Source organism: Mirounga leonina, unplaced genomic scaffold (genome assembly GCF_011800145.1).
Source record: "Mirounga leonina isolate KUSES-001 unplaced genomic scaffold, KU_Mleo_1.0 Mir_173, whole genome shotgun sequence".
Classification (NCBI taxonomy): Eukaryota; Metazoa; Chordata; class Mammalia; order Carnivora; family Phocidae; genus Mirounga; species Mirounga leonina.
The window spans coordinates 22,777,243-22,796,773 of NW_023270447.1; the positions used below are offsets into that span (position 1 = coordinate 22,777,243).

At 39.2% G+C, this 19,531-nt stretch overlaps 2 protein-coding genes across 2 annotated transcripts in view; one reads left to right on the forward strand and one right to left on the reverse strand.

Annotated features, from left to right (window-relative positions):
- Positions 1-19,531, forward strand: part of ODF2L (outer dense fiber of sperm tails 2 like) — a 282,358-nt gene that overhangs the window by 192,135 nt on the left and 70,692 nt on the right. Inside the window, exons 5-7 of the mRNA XM_035018119.1 lie at positions 10,803-10,903; positions 16,312-16,626; positions 17,738-17,923. Coding sequence (XP_034874010.1) covers positions 17,900-17,923 — 24 coding nt within the window. The 5' untranslated portion in view covers positions 10,803-10,903; positions 16,312-16,626; positions 17,738-17,899. The remainder of the gene's footprint in view (positions 1-10,802; positions 10,904-16,311; positions 16,627-17,737; positions 17,924-19,531) is intronic.
- CLCA2 (chloride channel accessory 2) overlaps positions 1-19,531 on the reverse strand; it is a 39,204-nt gene that overhangs the window by 5,277 nt on the left and 14,396 nt on the right. Inside the window, exons 7-13 of the mRNA XM_035018125.1 lie at positions 18,839-19,069; positions 17,838-18,015; positions 16,348-16,454; positions 13,757-13,981; positions 10,987-11,257; positions 7,724-7,894; positions 4,179-4,412 (exon numbers count right to left, since the gene is read on the reverse strand). Coding sequence (XP_034874016.1) covers positions 4,179-4,412; positions 7,724-7,894; positions 10,987-11,257; positions 13,757-13,981; positions 16,348-16,454; positions 17,838-18,015; positions 18,839-19,069 — 1,417 coding nt within the window. The remainder of the gene's footprint in view (positions 1-4,178; positions 4,413-7,723; positions 7,895-10,986; positions 11,258-13,756; positions 13,982-16,347; positions 16,455-17,837; positions 18,016-18,838; positions 19,070-19,531) is intronic.

Genomic DNA, 19,531 nt, shown 5'->3' on the forward strand with positions numbered 1-19,531 from the left:
GTGAAATTAATCATCTCATTTTAAAATAAAAAGTAAGGACTCAGGAAGTTAAATGTGCTACCATGGTGAATAGTTAGGAAATAGTAGTGCTGGAAATGAACTCATTTCTTCCAACTCTAAATCCCATTACTTTCTACCATGAGCACCTAGAGCAACTGCAAAGACTCAAACTCAGCTCACACATTCATGGAGAAACACCTTCCATTTACAGTACTTGTTATGTTCCCTCTCTCCTTGTGAGAAAAAGAAATCAGGCTGGTTCTGCATCTTTGACCTCTTAGGTACATATCTCTAGGTTTGGTCTTTAACTCTTTTTTCACAGTATATTTTAGCAAATGAAAGTAACTCTATGGCCTTGGCAAGACACTTAAACTCTCAGGGTCATTCCCTTACATTTGAAACAAGGGGGTCAGACTAGCACATCTTTAAGATCCCTTCTGTCTCCAAAATGTTACAAATGCTGATATTTACTGAACACTTAGTATGGACCAGACACTGTTTTAATCCTTTTCTGTGCCTCACTGCATTCAATTCTCTTAACAACGCTCTGAGATAGCTACTCTTACCATCTGCTTTTGCAGATTAATAATCAGAAGTTGAGAGAAATTAAGTATGCCTCAGGTTACACAGGTAACAGGTGGTGTGTCTGATTCCAAAGCCCAATCCTTTAACACTATGCCGTGCAGCCTCCCACTTGGCTACCCTCCCTCCTATTTCTTATTTCCCAATAACTGTGCTACTTTTCCAGTTACTGAGGCTTTCATCTTCATTAGCATCTTTACCAGTAGATTCCTAGTAGGGAAAGCACTGGGCTTGGACTGAGGACCAAGACAGGAAGTTGAATACTTGGTCCCATCTTCAGGGAGTTCTCTCAACTGTCAACAGTTGCTATTTCCTCTCTTCATTTGAAATACAATTCATCCCCTAAGAATTATTTTAGGTCTCTCCTACATTCACTGTTCTTCCAGCTTAGTAGTATAACTGAGGGTTAGAGGAGGGGGTCGTGAGAAGAACAGTTGCTATCACTGAATAGCTTCTTCAGAAGCAGCACATTTTCAACAACTTTTAAAGATAGTAAGTTGTCACAATAGTTGTATAAGAACATGATGAAACGATGTCAGAGGAAGAGTGTGAAAGTCAGGCTGTTCGGCTCATGGGGAAGGTAGTCAGTGCAGGGAAGGAGGTACAATATTGGTGCTTTTTGGAGTCTGGCCCCCCTCCAAAGGCTCTGCCCAGGCCCCTGGTGTAAGAACCTGGCTTCTCTGCTCCCACACACTGATCTCTACAGCCTTTTAATTTCTGTGGCTTCCAAACCATACAAATGGCATTGTGTTAAACTGTGGGTTTTGACCATTTTATGCCTTTTTTTCTCAGTATGCAATTATAAATTCTTGGAGTGCAAGGACCATCTTAAATTATGCTTATATAATGTTTAGTGCTGTGCTGGGCATTAATAGTAGCTTAGTAAATATATTTTCACTTTAATTTCTTTTTTTAAATATTTATTTATTTGTCAGAGAGACAGAGAGAGAGAGAGAGAACACAAGCAGGGGTAGTGGCAGGCAGAGGGATAAGTAGGCTCCCCGCTGAGCAAGGAGCCCAATGCAGGGCTCCATCCCAGGACCCTGGGATCATGACCTGAGCCAAAGGTGGATGCTTAACAGACTGAGCCACCCAAGTGTCCCTAATTTCTAAAAAAAAATACAAAGGAGATGCAGAACATGCTTGGTACTCAGTTTTAGCAATTATTTTACCCCAGACTTTTAATGAAAACCCAAGGAAGTAACCCATTTCCGTAATGCCTAGCCTGTATACATAATGGTGATCTGATAATATTTTGTTTATTCCACATAATTGGTCATCTTTTCTAGGATATTGTGTATAGTAAAGAGCTGCTATCTGGATAAATACTGATATGCTTGTCCATATATGAGATATTCACTTATTGCTAACAAGGTTCTTAAGAATAGTCACATTTTTAATAATTGTAAAGCCAGAGACATGCCCCCATTATTTTTAACTCTGGCCATAGAGGTGAGGACAACGCCTTTCTAGACAATAATTTGTGGGGAAAAAATAGGGACTGAAAGCACATGTTTATGGATTAAACAGGTGCCTATTTGCTAGTTGGGCTAGTCATGACTAATTGGTCAATTTTGCCATTGCTGAGTCATCAAATCAGTTATGAGAATAATTTCAGCAACTTAATACACATCCAGGCATCCCCCCCACTTATCTTTTGTGTTTTATGGTTTTGATATTATAACAAGCCAGATCTGCTTCAAGCATCCTGCTCATCAGTGAAGTTGCATGAAGATCTTTCTATTCCCTTGATTAAGGCCGACTGTGATACCAATTCTTTTCTTTTCTTTTCTTTTATTTATTTATTTGAGAGAGAGAGAATGAGAGACAGAGAGCACGAGAGGGAAGAGGGTCAGAGGGAGAAGCAGACCCCCCACTGAGCAGGGAGCCCAATGTGGGACTAGATCGTGGGACTCCAGGATCACGACCTGAGCCGAAGGCAGTCGCTTAACCAACTGAGCCACCCAGGCGCCCTGTGATACCAATTCTAAAGTCCCATATGGTTGTATCTCTTCTTTTCAAGCCATTAATAACCACTAACACTGCACACTTTCTTTCTACTCTTATACTTCAGCAGTGTAGTTGAAATAACTAGGGCTCTTCAGAGGAACAGTTTCCAGTAGTAATGGGAGCCTGAGCTGGCATATGTCTCTTTCAGCACACTGGGGGCTTCTGAGGCACTGAGGAAGGAGTGAGAACACGGTTCCCTCTTACCTTTAAATACAGATGGGAGCGTTTGTGGCTCCTTACTCTAAATGTTAGAGAAGGCAGTAGCTACACAAACCAGCAGCCCAGTAAACTTGGAATACTTTCTCTTCCCCCTCTGATTTTATATATGTCACTTCATTTCCTCTTTATGATACCTTATGAAATAAATATTTGTAGCCCTATTTTCCATATAAGGAAACGGAGGCCAATGGAAGCTAAGCAACTGGCCAAAGGTCAAACAGCTGGCTTTAAAGCCAGAGTGGGAACAATTTTTTCCTGACATGTAAGTTACAGTTTTTTCCTTTATACAAAGGACATATCCATCCCAGAGTTTCAATCATTGCACATCTCCAATCTTTAAATTAGGAGAATCCTTAATTCAGAGTGTGAAGTATTTCACTTCCTTCTCCTCTGACAAGAAGGGGTAGATTTTGATAAAAGAACTAGAAGACAAAGCGACAATACTGATGTTCCTCAGCAGCACAAAATTATTTGTAATTGAGATGCTTTCTGGTGAATGTAGTAAATGGATGATAGAGAATTATAAGCCAGATAAAGATGACCCAAGTTGGAAGCAAGACTGGCAAAGGCCCAAGGTGGTCACTGTTATTGACTGATATTGACAAAATAAGCTTTCAGTAGAGAAGGTTGGTTTCTACAGGCATCTCAATCAGAGGCAACAGGAAATAAGTTATTTAATGTATAACCAATGATAACCATGTTCTGGTGATGGCAAAGCTGTTAGAAAAGTTATTCTCTGAGGAAAGTTATTTTGTTGAGTTGCTACAGGGATCCAGAAATGGTGCTGGAAGCCTGAACCTGGTGTAGGCCTTAGAAAAGGGAATGTTAAGAAAGAACTTCATCAGCGTCCACCCACACAAGGATAAGGAAGCCCACATAATGAAACTGGGTCTAGTCTCCCTAACAAAAGTGATGGCCACAAGTGGGGGTGGAAAATGCACCAAGTTTTGCATGACTTACGGGAATTATTCCCCTAACCCTGACTTGTAAATCTTTGAATTCACTATCCACTATCTAATCTTCAGAAAACTAAATACCTCCAGTATTTGGAGGCCCATGCTCTGTAATGCAAAACCCTTCTGTAGACTAAACTACTCTTGCATATGGTATTTATGTTTCCAATCAAGATTTCTAGATGATCAGTGTCAGTTCGTTTACCAGGGCCTTCTCAATTCTGGGGAGCTGATGAGCTCCCATTCCTACCTCTAGCATATAAGGCCCCATCAACAACTCAAAGCTTTTCATAACAATCCTCTGCAGCTTTGTCAGCTTGAAGCCCCCAAAGCTATTTTTACCCAGCTAACCCCTGACATAGTTATTGGAAATGCCACCTTGTAGAAATACAGGTAGTGAAGCAAGAAACCTACCGTGGCCTTGATCATAGTCTTCTCCAGGTGCTGTCCAAGATAAAGTCACCTCCTCTTCCACTTCGACAGCGTGCAGGTCAGTAATTTTGCATGGTGGAAACATGTCAGGATGGGGGCCAGCTGGAACTCCTAGCACGGAAAAGGAGCCTCCTGAACTTACTCGGCTAAAGCCCCACTTTGGCTCCTCCTCACTCCTGCCCGCGGATTTTCTTGGGGCATTCATCTGAATGTTGCCTGTGACCAAGAAAAGAACGGCCAAAACCACAAATGACAATCTCCTGAGTAGCTTGTTTTTGAGAGATTCTGAGGAGACATTTTAAAACCTTTTTTTCTTTACTACATCCTTAGAATAACTGAGTTTGTTTATTCCACAATTCATTCATTCATTCATTCATTCATTCATTCATTCATTCATCCATCCTTTCACTAAATAAATATTTTGAAGGCAGTAATCACAGACAAAAGAGTATTCCTTTTGGGATTTATAGTCATACCAATAAAACTATCAGTCATGATAAACATAAGAAGGAAAAAGGGCAGGGTGATGTGAAGAAAAATAACACAGATACATAATTTGTAGCGGTATCAAGGAAGTAATATTTAAAGGCATCCTAAAGGGTGAGTAAGAGTCAGCCAGGCAGAGTGGAGGTAATAATATCTCAGGCAGAGGGAACAGATTGTATAAACTCTGAGTTCCTAAAGAGCCCTGCAAATTAGAAAAATTTAATTAAAGCAAGGACGAGAATAGTTGGAGATAAGACCAGAGAGAGAAGCTCCTAGAGAGCCTTGCAGGCCACTCTAATGATTTTAGAGTTTCATCTTATGAGCTGTGGGGAAGCAGAGCAGTGACATGATCACATTTACTTTCTAACAGGTCACTGTGGCTGCTCTCGTTAAAGAATGGGTTCTAGCACAGCAAGCAGTGGGCCATTAAGACAGCCACTGCAACAGTCCAGACAGGGGGACATGGCAGGGTGGGCTGGGTGACAACAGTGGGGAGGAGGGCAGAAGTAGGCAGTTTGAGATGTGATTTGGAGATAAAATCAGTAAAAGCTGGTGATAGGTTTGAGTATGGAATGGTGAAGGAAAGTTGGTAGAAAAAAAAAAGAAAAGAAAAAGAAACAGCTCCCAGGTTTCTAAAATGAGCGACTTGGGAAGAGAAGCAGGCTAAAGGGAAAAAGACTGAAAATGTAAGTTACAAGGTTTGTGATTCCTTTATAACATTTAATTGAAGATGACAAGGAGCCAGTTAGACATAAAAACCAAAAGAGAGGTTTTTATCTAGATTTAATATTTTTGAACTTATCAATTGGGAAGTTATAGGCATATAGATATTATTAAAGTCATATGGGTTAATGAGGTTACCTAATAACAATTTCAATTGTAATGATAAATAGCATTTATTGAGTGCCTGGCTCACTACTTGCCAGGTACTTATTTAAGTATCTTACAGGTATCAGCTACTTAATTTTCCTAGCAATGCTATAAGGAAGGTACAGTTATTACCCCCCTTTTTCAAGATGATGCAACTGAAGCAAACAGAAACTAAGTAACTTGCCCAAAGTCATACAGCTAGCAGTACATGGAGGAGCGAGGTTCCGAACCCAGGTAGAGTGGCTCCAGATGGTAGGGTAAGAAGGTTAGGCCTGAGCTCTGAGAATTGCCAACACTTAGAGGCTTGATAGAAAAGGAGGAGCTGGAAAAGGAGCCTGACCAAAAAAAGAAAAAAAAAAAAAATTCCAGAACATAAGAGGTAATTGTAGAAGCCAGGAGATGACAAAGGCGAAATCAATCAGCTGTTTCAGACACTGCTGAGGACTGACATATATTCTTTGGATTTAACAGCAGAGTGGTCACTGGTGACTAGGCCCAGAGCCATTCCAGTTTTGGGGAGTTTGGGTGGAAGTCAGATTGTGGCAAACAGAGTCATAAATTGGAGGTGTCAAAGTGCAGGCAGCAGGTTTAGACTAATGTCAAGGAAGTCGATGACAGGGAGGTGGACAGTATCTGAAGGGAGACCAACAATAGAATTTTTTTTAAATATGGGATGATAAATCATGCTTGAATGCTGCTCAGAGGTGTCGGTAGAGTGGGACCATGCAAGAGTGAGATCTCAAGTCCTCTGGATGGGATCCAGAGCAGATCCCGTAGAGACACTGGCCTTTGGAGAGGAGAAGGATGCAGACACTGCTGTGTCTGGGGATTTGGTGGCATGAAAATAGAGCAGCTCCCATTATTTAATGAAGTGTGTGCTCAAGGTGGTCTTCTAAAAGTGAGCTGATAAAGTGAATGTTATGTGTAGTAGACATGCCTAGGGAAACCTAGCTTTTTCTTTCTATGCTGCTAAGAGCCTCTACAAAATACACAGATGAAAGGACAGTTGAATATTACTTTTCTAATCTCACTGTATACCAGATGCTGATAATGTGTATCCTTTAAACTCAGGATTTTAGAAAGATACTAGACAAGACAGTAACCTTTGAGTTCCTCAGTAGGAATCAAGTCTTATTCTACCTGTTATCTATCCCAAGTTCCTAGGACTAAGCCCGTCACCTAGTAAGCCTTCAAAAATGTTTGAGGTATAAATGAAAGAAGGAATATTTATTTATAACTATTATAGCTAGATGCAAAATCATATCTATGCAATAAAATCATGTTACCTTGCAATTTGATTTACACTGGTTTTGAAGTAACCCAAAGTAAATACATAGGAGAGTAAATTATGTTTTAGGAAAAACTAAAATTATCAGGAGATGCAAATTCAGTGGAACATCTTGATTATTTTCTATTTAAAAGTACATAAAGACCAAAAATATAGAATCATGTTATGAAATAGTTATGATTAATTATAGCTGCTAAAATTCATGAAAAGTATTCATAAAGATTCTACAGTTTGGGAAATAATGTTTAGAAATCTTTTTGAGATTGTTTAAAATGATTATAGCATATTTTTGTTTGTCTGTTACACTTTAACCACTGCTTCCCTTTGGGAACTATAATAATGGTGTTAAGAAAAGATGTATATCTTCTATTTATTTGGTGCTTTTCTCTTGAAGGAAGACAGGACATCTTCAGGAATCACTCAGTTGTCTGTAACATCCAAACTCATATTTATTCAGGAACTCATTTTTTGTGTGGATTGTTTGGGCTGTTTGCTTCCTTCTTTCAACTGCTAACTACTTTTGCCTCTTTTTCTTGCCTAAACCTCTATAGAGGAAATACAGGAGCTATAAATGAGAAAAAAATCAACAAATCTCTTTAACTGTTAGTAATTCTGATGAAACAGCCACAAGAAAGAGTTCAAAATAATGACTAAAATGAACAAATATCTATGGAATATCTGTGGGAATTATCTATTGCCTTCTTGATTGCCTACCTTGAACCACTGAGGATTGAAGAGATAGCACAAATTATACATTGACTTAAGCATAAAGGGTTTTGAAATTCCATCTCTCTCTTACTCTTCTCTCTCTCTCTCTCACACACACACAGACCAGCGATATATACGTTAAATGCTGTTACATAACAGTGCTCATGATTCTTACCGTTCGCTATGTAACCTGGTACATACATAGCACGACTCCCTGGAATAGAGTAGGCTAGGCCGCTTATGCTGGGGGAGTGACTGACATGCACTTTCAAGCTATATCTGCCATTTACAGCAAAGGAGAAAAAATACCTCGAGTAAATTCCATCATTTTTTATAATATCAGCACCTGCATATATAAAAAGAAAGCTCAATGTCACCACTTGTCATCACAGTTGATTACTAATATTTAATTAAATCATTAAATAATAAGCTTTATTCCCTTCTTTCTTCCCATTTTAGCAAATCCAAATGGATTTGGATTGGAATTGATGTCTAAATTTATAGACATTTGGATATAGATGTCTAAATTTTTAGACATATTTATGACCATGATGGTCATAGCTACTTTTAATATTAAAATCCAATGGCTCCTTAACTTCTCCCTGTGATTCCTTAACCTCTGAAAAATTATTTTCTGAAGGTGAATGAGTTGTGCTTCAGTGCTCATAAAGCATATAATAACCACCTTTAGAGCTCTTCTTCTTATCACTGAAAATAATACTAATTTTTCATGGAAATCAAGCATATTCTTTTTGTTTATGGTTACAGACTCTTTTGAGATAAAAGCTATTCTGTCCCAGGAAATAAATATAGATGCACATATACACATTTCATACAATTTCAAGGGATTTATAAACATCCTGCAGCCCTGATGAAAAAAAAAATCTGGTAGTTGATAAAGTAGTGTGAAATTATTTAATTTCCTCATTAGAAGGTAACATGGAACTATTGTTCTAGATTCTGAGGGGTTTGCTCAATGGGGTTTGACAGGCTTTGGTTCGATCCACTGAGCTTTGCTTCAGGAGGCATTTGGAAAGCTTGGCCAGAGCTAGACTTCTTTCCTTGAAGAGCAGTTCAATTCCAAACCAAGTCCAGCTGAATGGTGGGGAGGCCCAGACTCCAGGGTAGCAGTGGGAGGTATAGCTTAGCCCAAGTGCAGAACACTTTCACTCTTCAAGTGCAGGTGGCCACCCTGGGCAAATGGCTTGTCCTTTCCTCGAGTTAGTTCACACCACATACTCAGCCTTGGACCTTAGCACTGTATCACCACTAAAGTGCTCTCAAATCCCTACTGCAGAGGCAGGACTGCTCCTTAATAGGAGAAAAGTAGGAGTATATTGAATTAAAATAAAAAGTGCTGAGCAACTTATTATGATAGTAGGTCTAGAAATTTTTTATCTATTGGAAAGAAATAAAATGTTGGTATTTAGAGGTTTACTGATTAGTCAGGTCTATCTATTTGTTAAGAAATGATAAAGGAAAAACTCTCTGTGCCACAGTTACTACCCCTACCTCTTTTAATCCCTGAGTTAGAAAGAAATGGGAAAGAACACTAGCTTGGGGGTCGTGGGACTTGGTTTTAAGGTCTGGATCCACCACTCAGTAGCTGTGAAACAATCTCTCTGAGCTTCAGTTTTCTCATCTATAAAATGGGGAAAACTTATCTCACAGGGCTGTTGTGTTGATTATCTCAGAATGTTCATGAGAAAGCACATTTTAAATTATAAAGGACTTCATAAGTGTACATTTTATTATTGTTCATGAATATGGCAGCAGATAAATACTGCTTCCATTATAAGAATAAGTGTTAGCCATTTACATGTGTGTTAAGTATTGGGGAAAAAAACAAGCCCTAAATTTACACTTTGACACTTAAGCAATACTTTCCATTGTTTCTTTCATTAGAGTATAATTTTTTTTTTGAGAGAAAGAGAGAGAGAATGTGAGCAGGGGGAGGGGCAGAGAGAGAGAGAGAATCTTAAGCAGGCTCCATGCCCAGTGCAGAGCCCAACGCTGGGCTCAATCTCATGACCCTGAGATCACGACCTGAGCCACAATCAAGAGTCTGACGCTTAGCTGACTGAGCCACCAGGCGCCCCTAGAGTATAAATTTAGACATCAAATAAATAAAATGGTTCCAGGGAATAAATATAAAAGCTGTTGAGCTGACTCAGGTGATCTCTCCTAAGAGAACAGGATCTATTCTCCAGGCCAGCCCACAGGCTGAAGCAAAGGGGAAGCATTCTGGAAAGTGCATTTTTGGACTATATACAGAAACTAAAAGGTGTAGCCGTGGATAAGCAATCAGAGCATGAGACGTTCATTTGGATCCATTCCAACAGACAAAATGAGAGGACTTCTCTGGTGTCCCTCTGAGGTAGATTTGGACTAAAATCCTTTGAAGGAACTTTTGTTTCATAAATGTCATACAAGATTGCCATGGCAAGATGCTAACGGGTTGCCAAACCTAAGACTCTTGAAAAATAATTATCTTGGAAACACCTGAGTGCAGGAGTATAGTTTTATTAGTAGATCAAACACTTGTGGCTCCTCACATAGATTTTGAGGCCTATTGTCCTTCTGAGAATGTAGTTTAGGGAAAGAACAGAACAGAAAAGATAAAACAACAAAGGAGTTTGTTTTTAAGACAAAAAGTTAGTCAGAAAGAGTCTAGGAGCTGCTATTTCCTGGCCTGATGCTGTGCTGTCTGTGAGGTATGATGTAGAATGTGTAGAATGAGCGCTTGAAGTAGGGTTTGGTTTTCTTTTACTTTGTTTTCCCCGTGGTGGAAAAATCTCTGTCATGATTCCACTAGGCTTGCTGGCCTGGTCATCTTGTGAGCAAATCATACATGTAAATGCACTGGCTCTTCCCTCTTATCAACCCTAGTACTTGGCTAAAGAATAGTCTGGGGTTATCTCCCAGTTCACAAGTTCAGTTTCTAATTCTCTCTTCACTATTGGGCCTGAGGAGACCACCGCTGCATCTTACTTCTTGGGTTTTCATTTGCTATTTTAATTGTCCAATCTTCTTATTTCAGTGAATAATACAGCTGGTGAATCTTAGAGGAATATGGGCATGTCACAAGGACATAAAAGCCTGTTCTGTGTGACCTCAGTGAGTTGCTAATGTCACTGGCCAAATAAAGACCTAGGTGTCAAGCTACTTCCTCCCACCCTTTTGTTCACCCCACAGCCACACTGAGGAACCTCAAGGAGACTCTTCCCAAGTTCACATTCTCTTTCCTTGTGCAGATGTGACCTGTAGCTACTCAGTATGTCAGTGACTCTCTTGAGGACTTGGGAATCTCAAAAGATTTGAGGAGAAAAATAATTGAATTGAAGGACTTTTACAGGTAAGCTTAAGATTGATAGTGCAGCATCATAACACAACAACAGCTCTCGAGAGCATGAAAAATGACATGACATTCCTTGTTACCTGCTCCATTGTCAAAAAGGTCCAGTGCAACAGGATCGGCAGCCTCTGGCTCAATTGTAGCAGTAACAGTGGCATTAAGAATGGGATAAATCCCTTTTCTCACATTTGCATAAATCATCACAGGCTGGGGAAAACGGATGCTATCTCTTTCCACAAAGGCTTCCACAGTAGCAGGGGGCATGGCTGAGCTGGAGGCACGAGAGGTCACTGTCACTTTCAGGGCTTGAAGAGAATGGTGGGTATTGTTCAGTGTGTAGGTCCAGAGCCCAGGCTGCAAAACAAAGCCTTTTTGTTTTGTCAAATGTGAAGAAAAAAAATCAACCCTTAATTTTAAAGCATAAGTCTGAGCTCCTAGGGGCTTTAATCCTTGTTTTGTTGATGCTGCATTTTCTGAAGTAACTACAGAAGAATGTCAGGGAAAGTAATATTGGTTTAACAATTCATTATTTACATGGCTTTCACAGCACAACCCACTTTTATTGTTAGGTAACTTCTTAGGGAATTATACCATGAACTTATTTGTGGGGAGGACATATTTTAATTCACATTTTTGGAAGATAATGATAAGTGTCCAGCTTCAAAGTATTTTGCAAATGTTAACTTGAGCCCCTTCACCCAAAAGACATTTCAATGTTTTTATTCCTTTTCTACAGTTGAGAAAATTATAGCAAATTAAGTGGACAATTATGATTTATGTGAATAACTGGATTAAAAAGAAGTAGTATCCTTCCTTCCCTTCATGTCCCTCAACCCCCACCCTGAATATCCAGAAATCTCAAACCACTTAACCCACATACACTATTAGAGACCAAGAAAAGGAACACTGTTTTTTAATAAGTCAGGATTCTACAATGCCTGTGTTGAGTAATTTGTAGAAATATTGCTAAATGCCATTCTCTTTTGCCTGTCTAGGCTGCCTGGGGGAAACCTGCAAAAGAATGTCAGAAAGAAAAAAGCTTAAACTATAAATAACAGAAGTTTTCTTTGGATAAGATTATATATAAATATCCCTTTCTTCCCCATTCTTGCTGTTGCTTCTTTTTTTTTTTTTGAGAGAGAGAGCATACACAAGCTGGGGGAGGGGCAGAGGGGGACAGAGAGAGAATCTCAAGTAGGCTCCATGCCCAGCACAGAGCCCAACTCGGGGCTCAGTCTCGCAACTGCGAGATCATGACCTGAACCTAAACCAAGAGTTGGTGGCTTAACTGAGTGAGCCACCCAGGCACTCCACTGTTGCTTCTTATTAAACCCTAGAAGTAACAGGAGGAACACAGTACAGCTCGAGGGGAAAGAGAAAGCAGCAAGGGGTTAAGTTGTGACTCAACGTGGAAAATTAAGATGCCACCACACCCTAGTCAGCCTTCTTCATTGGGATTCATGAGCTTGGCCATTTTCCTATGAAGTCATAATTCAAGTATCAAGATCATCTATTTATTCTCTTTTTTTTTTGGAATCATAACATTAGTAACAAACAGTACAAATCGCCATATCAAAACCTTCTCTTTGGGTGTAATGTGTGTTTTGCTGTAGGACACCTCGTGCAGACTAACAGGTCAGGCAAAGGCAGCAAAAAGTAGGTAAAATGTTCTTGGCTCTTGTGCAAAGAACATGATGTGAAAAGAACATGATGAATTGAGAGAAAAGTAAGGAGGAGCAGAGCAGAGAATGTTTGGGAAGAGGGTTAAGAAATAAGCTTGGGCAAAAGTTAGAACATAAACTGCCTGATATGTAACATAGCCACATAGATTTTATCCTGAGACCACCAATTAGTTTTGAATAGGAGATAGGCTTGATCAGATTCATGCTTCAGAAGACTCACTGGGGTAGAGGTGAAACGGAGGCAGGGAAATCCTAGGAGAGGCTGCAACAGGGATCTGGGAGTGGGGAGGGCCGAAGGTGCTGGGGAAGGACTGCACTCAGGCAGTGCATGGGTGGACCTCATCAATTCACCACCCTGCTGAGAACCACTAGCAATTTCCTTTCCCTTTAGGATTCAAGCTCTTCTTGCCTTTACGGGCATACAGAGCCCTTGCTGACATGGTTCCTCTTTGTGTCTAACCTCATCACTTCCTCTCTTTCCTTCCCCTAAATCTCCGCCTTATATACTGCTGTGTAGTTCATCCATGTTGACCTACTTGTAGTTCTATGAAGAACTATATTCTGTTTTTTTCTGAGCGTTTCTATGTGCTATTTCCTCTGCCCAGAATGTCATTGACACCTCTGGTCTCTTTATCCTCCATATTTCCATTTTGATGTTTTTACTTCCAGGAAGCAGTCACCTTCCCTGGAAGCCTGTGCATCATTCCTGTATGCTCTGAGTAACCTGTTCTTATTCCTACCATGGTATTTTATTGTAAAGCACCCAGAACAAGACCCAGCACATAGAAGATACTCAAAACCATATGTATTGCATATATTCATATTATAAATTCTAGGTAGAGTTTTTTTTTTTTTTACTAAGCATATAGATAACTATGTGTGAATTTTGTAAAGAAGGAAGTAAGCAAAAATAAATTATTTGTACTGCATACATACTAATTTCCACTGTTGAAGAGAGAAGACTTTGGTATCCATTATTTAAAGTTTTGAACATAACTTAGTTATTTCTCTTACATTTTTAACATTCACAAAATGCCTTCGTATGAATTTAAAGTAAAATTTTGATCAGAATAGGATTTCTTTATACAGTGCATTTAATTATGTGATTCGATTGAAAGTTATGTACTTGACTTGTAAATGTTGTCATTATGAACAAGCTCACAACACCTACCTTAGCAGTTCCTGGAACACAGAGGCGAGCAGTCTGCAAAGCTGGATTGGTGGTAAAATTATTTGCATAGTATTTTCTTCCATTAGGATCAAATAATGCAATCTCAGGGGGACCACTGGTCTGCCATGTGACTAGAAAGGTAGTGTCATTGCCCACACTGTTATCCAGGGTCACAGTGTTTTTCAGTTGATGGTGATGTTTAACATTTTCACCTGCACTTTCAAGCTATTCAAGAAAATACACATATATGTGAAAGTTTCTAGTGTAGGCATAAACATTCCATCTTTTTCTTTACTTCTGGACAAACAAAAATAAATGGGCAAAAATAAAAATAATTTAGTTCTGACATGTACTATATTTAGATAAATAACTTTTCATACAAATACCTCTCCAAAGCAAAATATTGTGTATTATAGGAGTACAGAAGATATAAAATAGTCTATTATGGTTAATACAAGTGTCACTTCATTATTTTTTACAGAGAGATTTTAGCTGTTCTCATACTAATTCTCATCTAAATCAATAGTAGCCTCGGATCAGCAATTATAATAACAAGCTTTTAAAAAAATTTTGTTTGTGAATGTGCTTAAGCGGTTTAATTTATATGTTATCTCTCCAGATACTTTTATGGGCATGGAGCCTAGTGCGAGACTTGAACTTACGACCCTGAGATCGAGACCTGAGCTGAGATCAAGAGTCAACTCTTAAATGACTGAGCCACCCAGGCACCCCTACTTTTATATATTTTAATAAGAAATAAAACACTGAGTTTCAGGGGGCTTGGGTACATTAAAATAATTATTTAGCCATTCACAATAAGCCACGTGCACGTGTGTGTGTGTGTGTGTGTGTGCATATAATACATACAGAGTGCAAACAGATGACGGCACTGTGCTAAATGCTTTACATATATTATCTCACTTAATCCTTATGAAAACCCTCTGAAGTGAGTACTGTTGTTATCCACATTCACAGTTGAGAAGACTGCGGCTTAGAGAAATCATTTGTCTAGTTGTCACATGGCAAGGAGCTGAAACTGGGATAGAGCCCAGGCAGGCTGACATCAGAGCCCCTACATTTAATCACTATGTAGTCACTACAGACACAAGTCAATAAATAACTTCAAAAATTTTATTTATTAAATAAACACACTGTGTAACGCTCTATAATATTGCTCAAACTTGGGAAGCATATAAAATTTTTGGTAGATGACAGCAAAAACACTGTGGATTATTTGTTCAAGTCCATTTTACAAGTGTTTGTGGTCTGCTGACTACTGGGGCACATTCTGTGCTGGGCTTGCACTGTTGAAGGGGATTTAGATGTAGTTTCTGCCCACAGTCTAGTGGGGCTAATGACATACAACTGGGGAGAGGTGGCCAAGTTTGGGAACATGAGGCTAATTTGAGTCATATGAATAATATTTTGTTAAATTTTTAAAAAAACTTTTTTGAACTTTTGTTTTTATTTCACATTATTAAAGAAGAAATCACATGGTAGATAATTTGGAAGAGCCCAGTGTAATCTAATTTATAATATATGTTCTCATTTATGGTTCACCTTTTTTCACTTCTAATGATGGAATTGTGGTATTGCCTTACTGTGTACATATATTACATATATATAATCTTCATGTTAAATATTTCCTAAGAGTAATTTAACTGCCTTCATTGTTCATATCACATCATTAACTTGGCAGGTTCACTTACCATCTGTAAGGAAACATCAGATAAAATTTTGTCCAAACCCTCAGTTATGTTCAAAATATCTTTAAAGTACTTAGAAAAAATTTGGCCTTTTGAAAATGGCTTAATCGATCAGAGGAAGCCTTTGTGAGCAAAGTCAAGTAAATTGCAGTAGTCAACGAGATATTTAAAATTTTTTAGAATTTAATGAAATAGTTGATCCTGTTAATATGAGGGAGGAGCTTCAAAGAAGTTTTTAAAGAAGCCAAAAAAGGATTATGACTGATGAAAAGTTATAGAACTAAAATAAAGACATGGTTTCTTACTTCTTGGCCTTACTTCCACCCCACCTCCACTCCCAGTTTGAGCTACTAGGAAGAAGCACACTCTGCTTCCAGACCTTAAAAGGCTGAGGTAGCAATTACAGGAAATTATTCCTAGGGTGGAGAAGAACAGACATCAGGTAAAAGTGAAGTGAAGTGAAAGTGAAGACCAAGAAGCTCATTAAAAGGGGCGCCTGGGTGGCTCAGTCGTTAAGCGTCTGCTTTTGGCTCAGGTCATGATCCCAGGGTCCTGGGATTGAGCCCCGCATCAGGCTCCAGCCCGCATCAGGCTCCAGCCCCGCATCGGGCTCCAGCCCCGCATCGGGCTCCCTGCTCGGAGGGAAGCCTGCTTCTCCCTCTCCCACTTCCCCTGCTTGTGTTCCCTCTCTCGCTGTCTCTCTGTCAAATAAATAAATAAAATCTTAAAAAAAAAAAAAAGAGAAGCTCATTAAAAGCCTTCTGTGCAAGAATTATTCCATATTCAAATAAGGTTAATGAGGCAGCACAATTCATCTCTTTTTCTTGCTTCCTTCTCCCTGCCCCGCAGCCCCATCTGTAAGTGTAATACCAACGAAATCCTGACCTGAATACGTTGTTGAAAAATGTCTCCGGTTCCAGAGGAAATTCTACTGAAAGCATCAATCATGCTGTTGGAATTTGATTTATCTGGAACAAAGAACTTTAAACCTCCTGAAATACATGATCGGGATGTTAACGATTAAAATGTATAAAATAAAACAAAAAAATAACAAGTTAGGTCTTTTCCAACAACCTTTCTTATGAAAGAGGGCTAGTGTTGGGGAAGGAGTTGTGCTTGACTTGCTTTGTGTGGCATCCTACCAGCCACATGGTAAGCTCAGAGGTGAGTGGTTTTGTCTGTTTTGTTCACAGCTGTAATGTCAAGGTCTAAACGTCTATCTGGTACAGGATAAAAACTCAGTAAATATTTATTAAATAGTCTTGTAATTAAGGTAATTTGTAGAGAGCCTAGGGTAATTGCCATCTATCATTGGTATATATTTACATTTACATTTATATTCTGATAACATTGTTTTCAAAGATAATTCAATAAAATCTAACTTTCAGTTTTTAAGTCAGCAATACTCATTTTTATTGACTAAGGAATAGAAGGTAAAATTATTCCATGCCTCATTTGGAACAAAGAAAATATGTATCTTACAATATGGTATGTGTCCTTATGGAAATTAGTGCATTTAATCTTTTTAAAAAAATTCTTTTATTGTTATGTTAATCACCATACATTACACCATTAGTTTTAGATGTAGTGTTCCATGATTCATTGTTTGTGCATAACACCCAGTGCTCCATGCATAACGTGCCCTCTTTAATACGCATCACCAGGCTAACCCATCCTCCCACTCCCCTCCCCTAGAACCCTCAGTTGGTTTTTCAGAGTCCATCGTCTCTCATGGTTCGTCTCCCCCTCCGATTTCCCCCCCTTCATTCTTCCCCTCCTGCTATCTTCTTCTTTTTTTTTTTTCTTGACATGTATTGCATTATTTGTTTCAGAGGTACAGATCTGAGATTCAACAGTCTTAGTGCATTTAATCTTAAACATATTTTTAGCTCTGTGATTATACATGCTCAGATTGGTTTAACAAAGAAATGGTAAAATTATATTTTCAATGGATGTATATAATTGGCACCTTCTAAGGAAAATGTTTAAAAGTCAGCAAAATTTGGGGCATTTGGGTGGCTCAGTTGGTTGAGTATCCAACTCTTGATTTTGGCTCAGGTCATGATCTCAGGGTTTTGAGATTGAGGCCAGTGTTGAGCTTTACTGGGCGTGGAGCCTGCTTGGGATTCTCTGTCTTCCTCTCCCTCTGCCCCTCCCCCACCCCTCTCTCCCCCCTCTCTAAAAAAAAAAAAATCCACAAAATTTTGGCAGATTTTAACAATGATTTTTATGTTGTTTTCCTTAAGATAACTGTTTCTATTTTTTTTCACTTAAGCCACACATTCTATCGACATAATCTGAGCTTCATGGTTGTGCTTTGAATATTCAAGTTAAAGGAAATGCTCTAAAATACAAGGTTTTTAAAATATATTTACCTGTATGACGTGATAATTCCTCCGGATTTTTGACCACGGATGAACCCAGGGCAATGGAATGAATGGTTGAACCACTGCTGAGCACGGTGAGTAAGCAGTTGCCAACATGCTCATCATTTCCACTAGTCACTAATATCATCACAGAGCCATAGGCTTTTCCATTCAGTTTTTCAACCACCTGAACATAGAGTATCAGTCATTTGGAAGGAAATATAATTCAAATTGTCTCACTGAACGGAAGAATTCACTCATTCCAGATTCCCCACCCATGAGGCGTATGCGTCTTTGAGGTCCTCTGTGGCTCGCTGCTCTCTGTGCCCATCCCATTCTGTCCTCAACTCACTTCATCACAGGACTTGTCACCCTACGTGCCATTGCTGGTTTGCTTGTAGAGAGGGACTCTTCCTGTTTGAATCATCACAACATGACCCTGGTTTAGAATAGGGTCCATGATAGAGGTATGGGAGCACATTCTTATGTGTTATCACTGCCTCTGACATCCAGTGAATGACCAATAAGAGGACTTAGAGCAGTGGTTCTCAACCTTGACTACACAATAGAATTAGATAGGTCTAGAATGACTATACACAGCAGCCAGACATGCTGATTTTGACTGGAAAACCCAAGGGTAAAAATGGCTACAGTTGGGACAGTCCCAGAATGGATAGAGACAGTGTTAGAAATTGTCCAGATGATGCTGAAGTCCCCCAGCCTTGGCCATTGTATTTATTATTTACTCATTCCTTCAACAAGCGTTTATTGAGCAACTGTTATGTGACAGGTACTTTGCTAGGCCCATGGTGTTTAATGGTAAATAAGATATGGTTCCTGATCTCAAAAATAATCCATCACTACTGTCTTATAGTTGAGGCTGTTATGACCACACTGTAACAGATAACAATCAGAATCTGTTATCAGAGCAGATAACCCCAAAACAGATAACTACAAAATGAAGGGAAGGAAAGTGATGGTGATTTGAGGCTTGTGGTGCTCTACTGTACCTCGAATCCCTTCTTAAGCCCTGAGCAAATGCTGGTTTCTGCTTCCGCTGACACAGTCATAGGCAGATGTGAAACCAACAGCTTTCGGTCATCATCACTGTTAATTTGGTGTAGTTGGGCTCTGATCTCCCCTTTGCTGTTGAAACTGATGATGCCCACAAAGGTATGAATTTCAACAATCTGCATCAAGTAAAATTCTGCTGCTTGTTGCAGTCGAAGGAGTCTGTCAGCCTATGTCCCAAAAAGGAAAAATAAAGAAAAGTAGTAACATTTGGTTGGTAGACAAAAGTATGACTAAGCAACTCAATTGGTAAATATTTCTGCAAATCATTTAGCAATGTCAGATTGTAATTTTTTGAGCTGTAAAGAGTGATGCAATGCTGGAATCTTGTTTGATTAATTGCAAAAAATAAATGCTTTTCAAGGAGGGGGGAGTGGTTTAGAACCCTGCCCCCAGCAAGCTGTTCATATTTACCACTCTCTAAGAACACATATTCCCACTATTTCGCCCCAACTCAGAATTCAAGATCTATGAAACCAGTTAAAACTAGATTTATAAGTGCTTCTTTTAAAATCCAGTCTGGATAAGAGGAAACGCTGCAAAGAGACCTGATGGTAGAGAGAAGTAGAAGTTAGGGGTATGTATGCTGGCACTATCCTCTGTTACCATGGTCATCTTAGGTTGGAAACTTC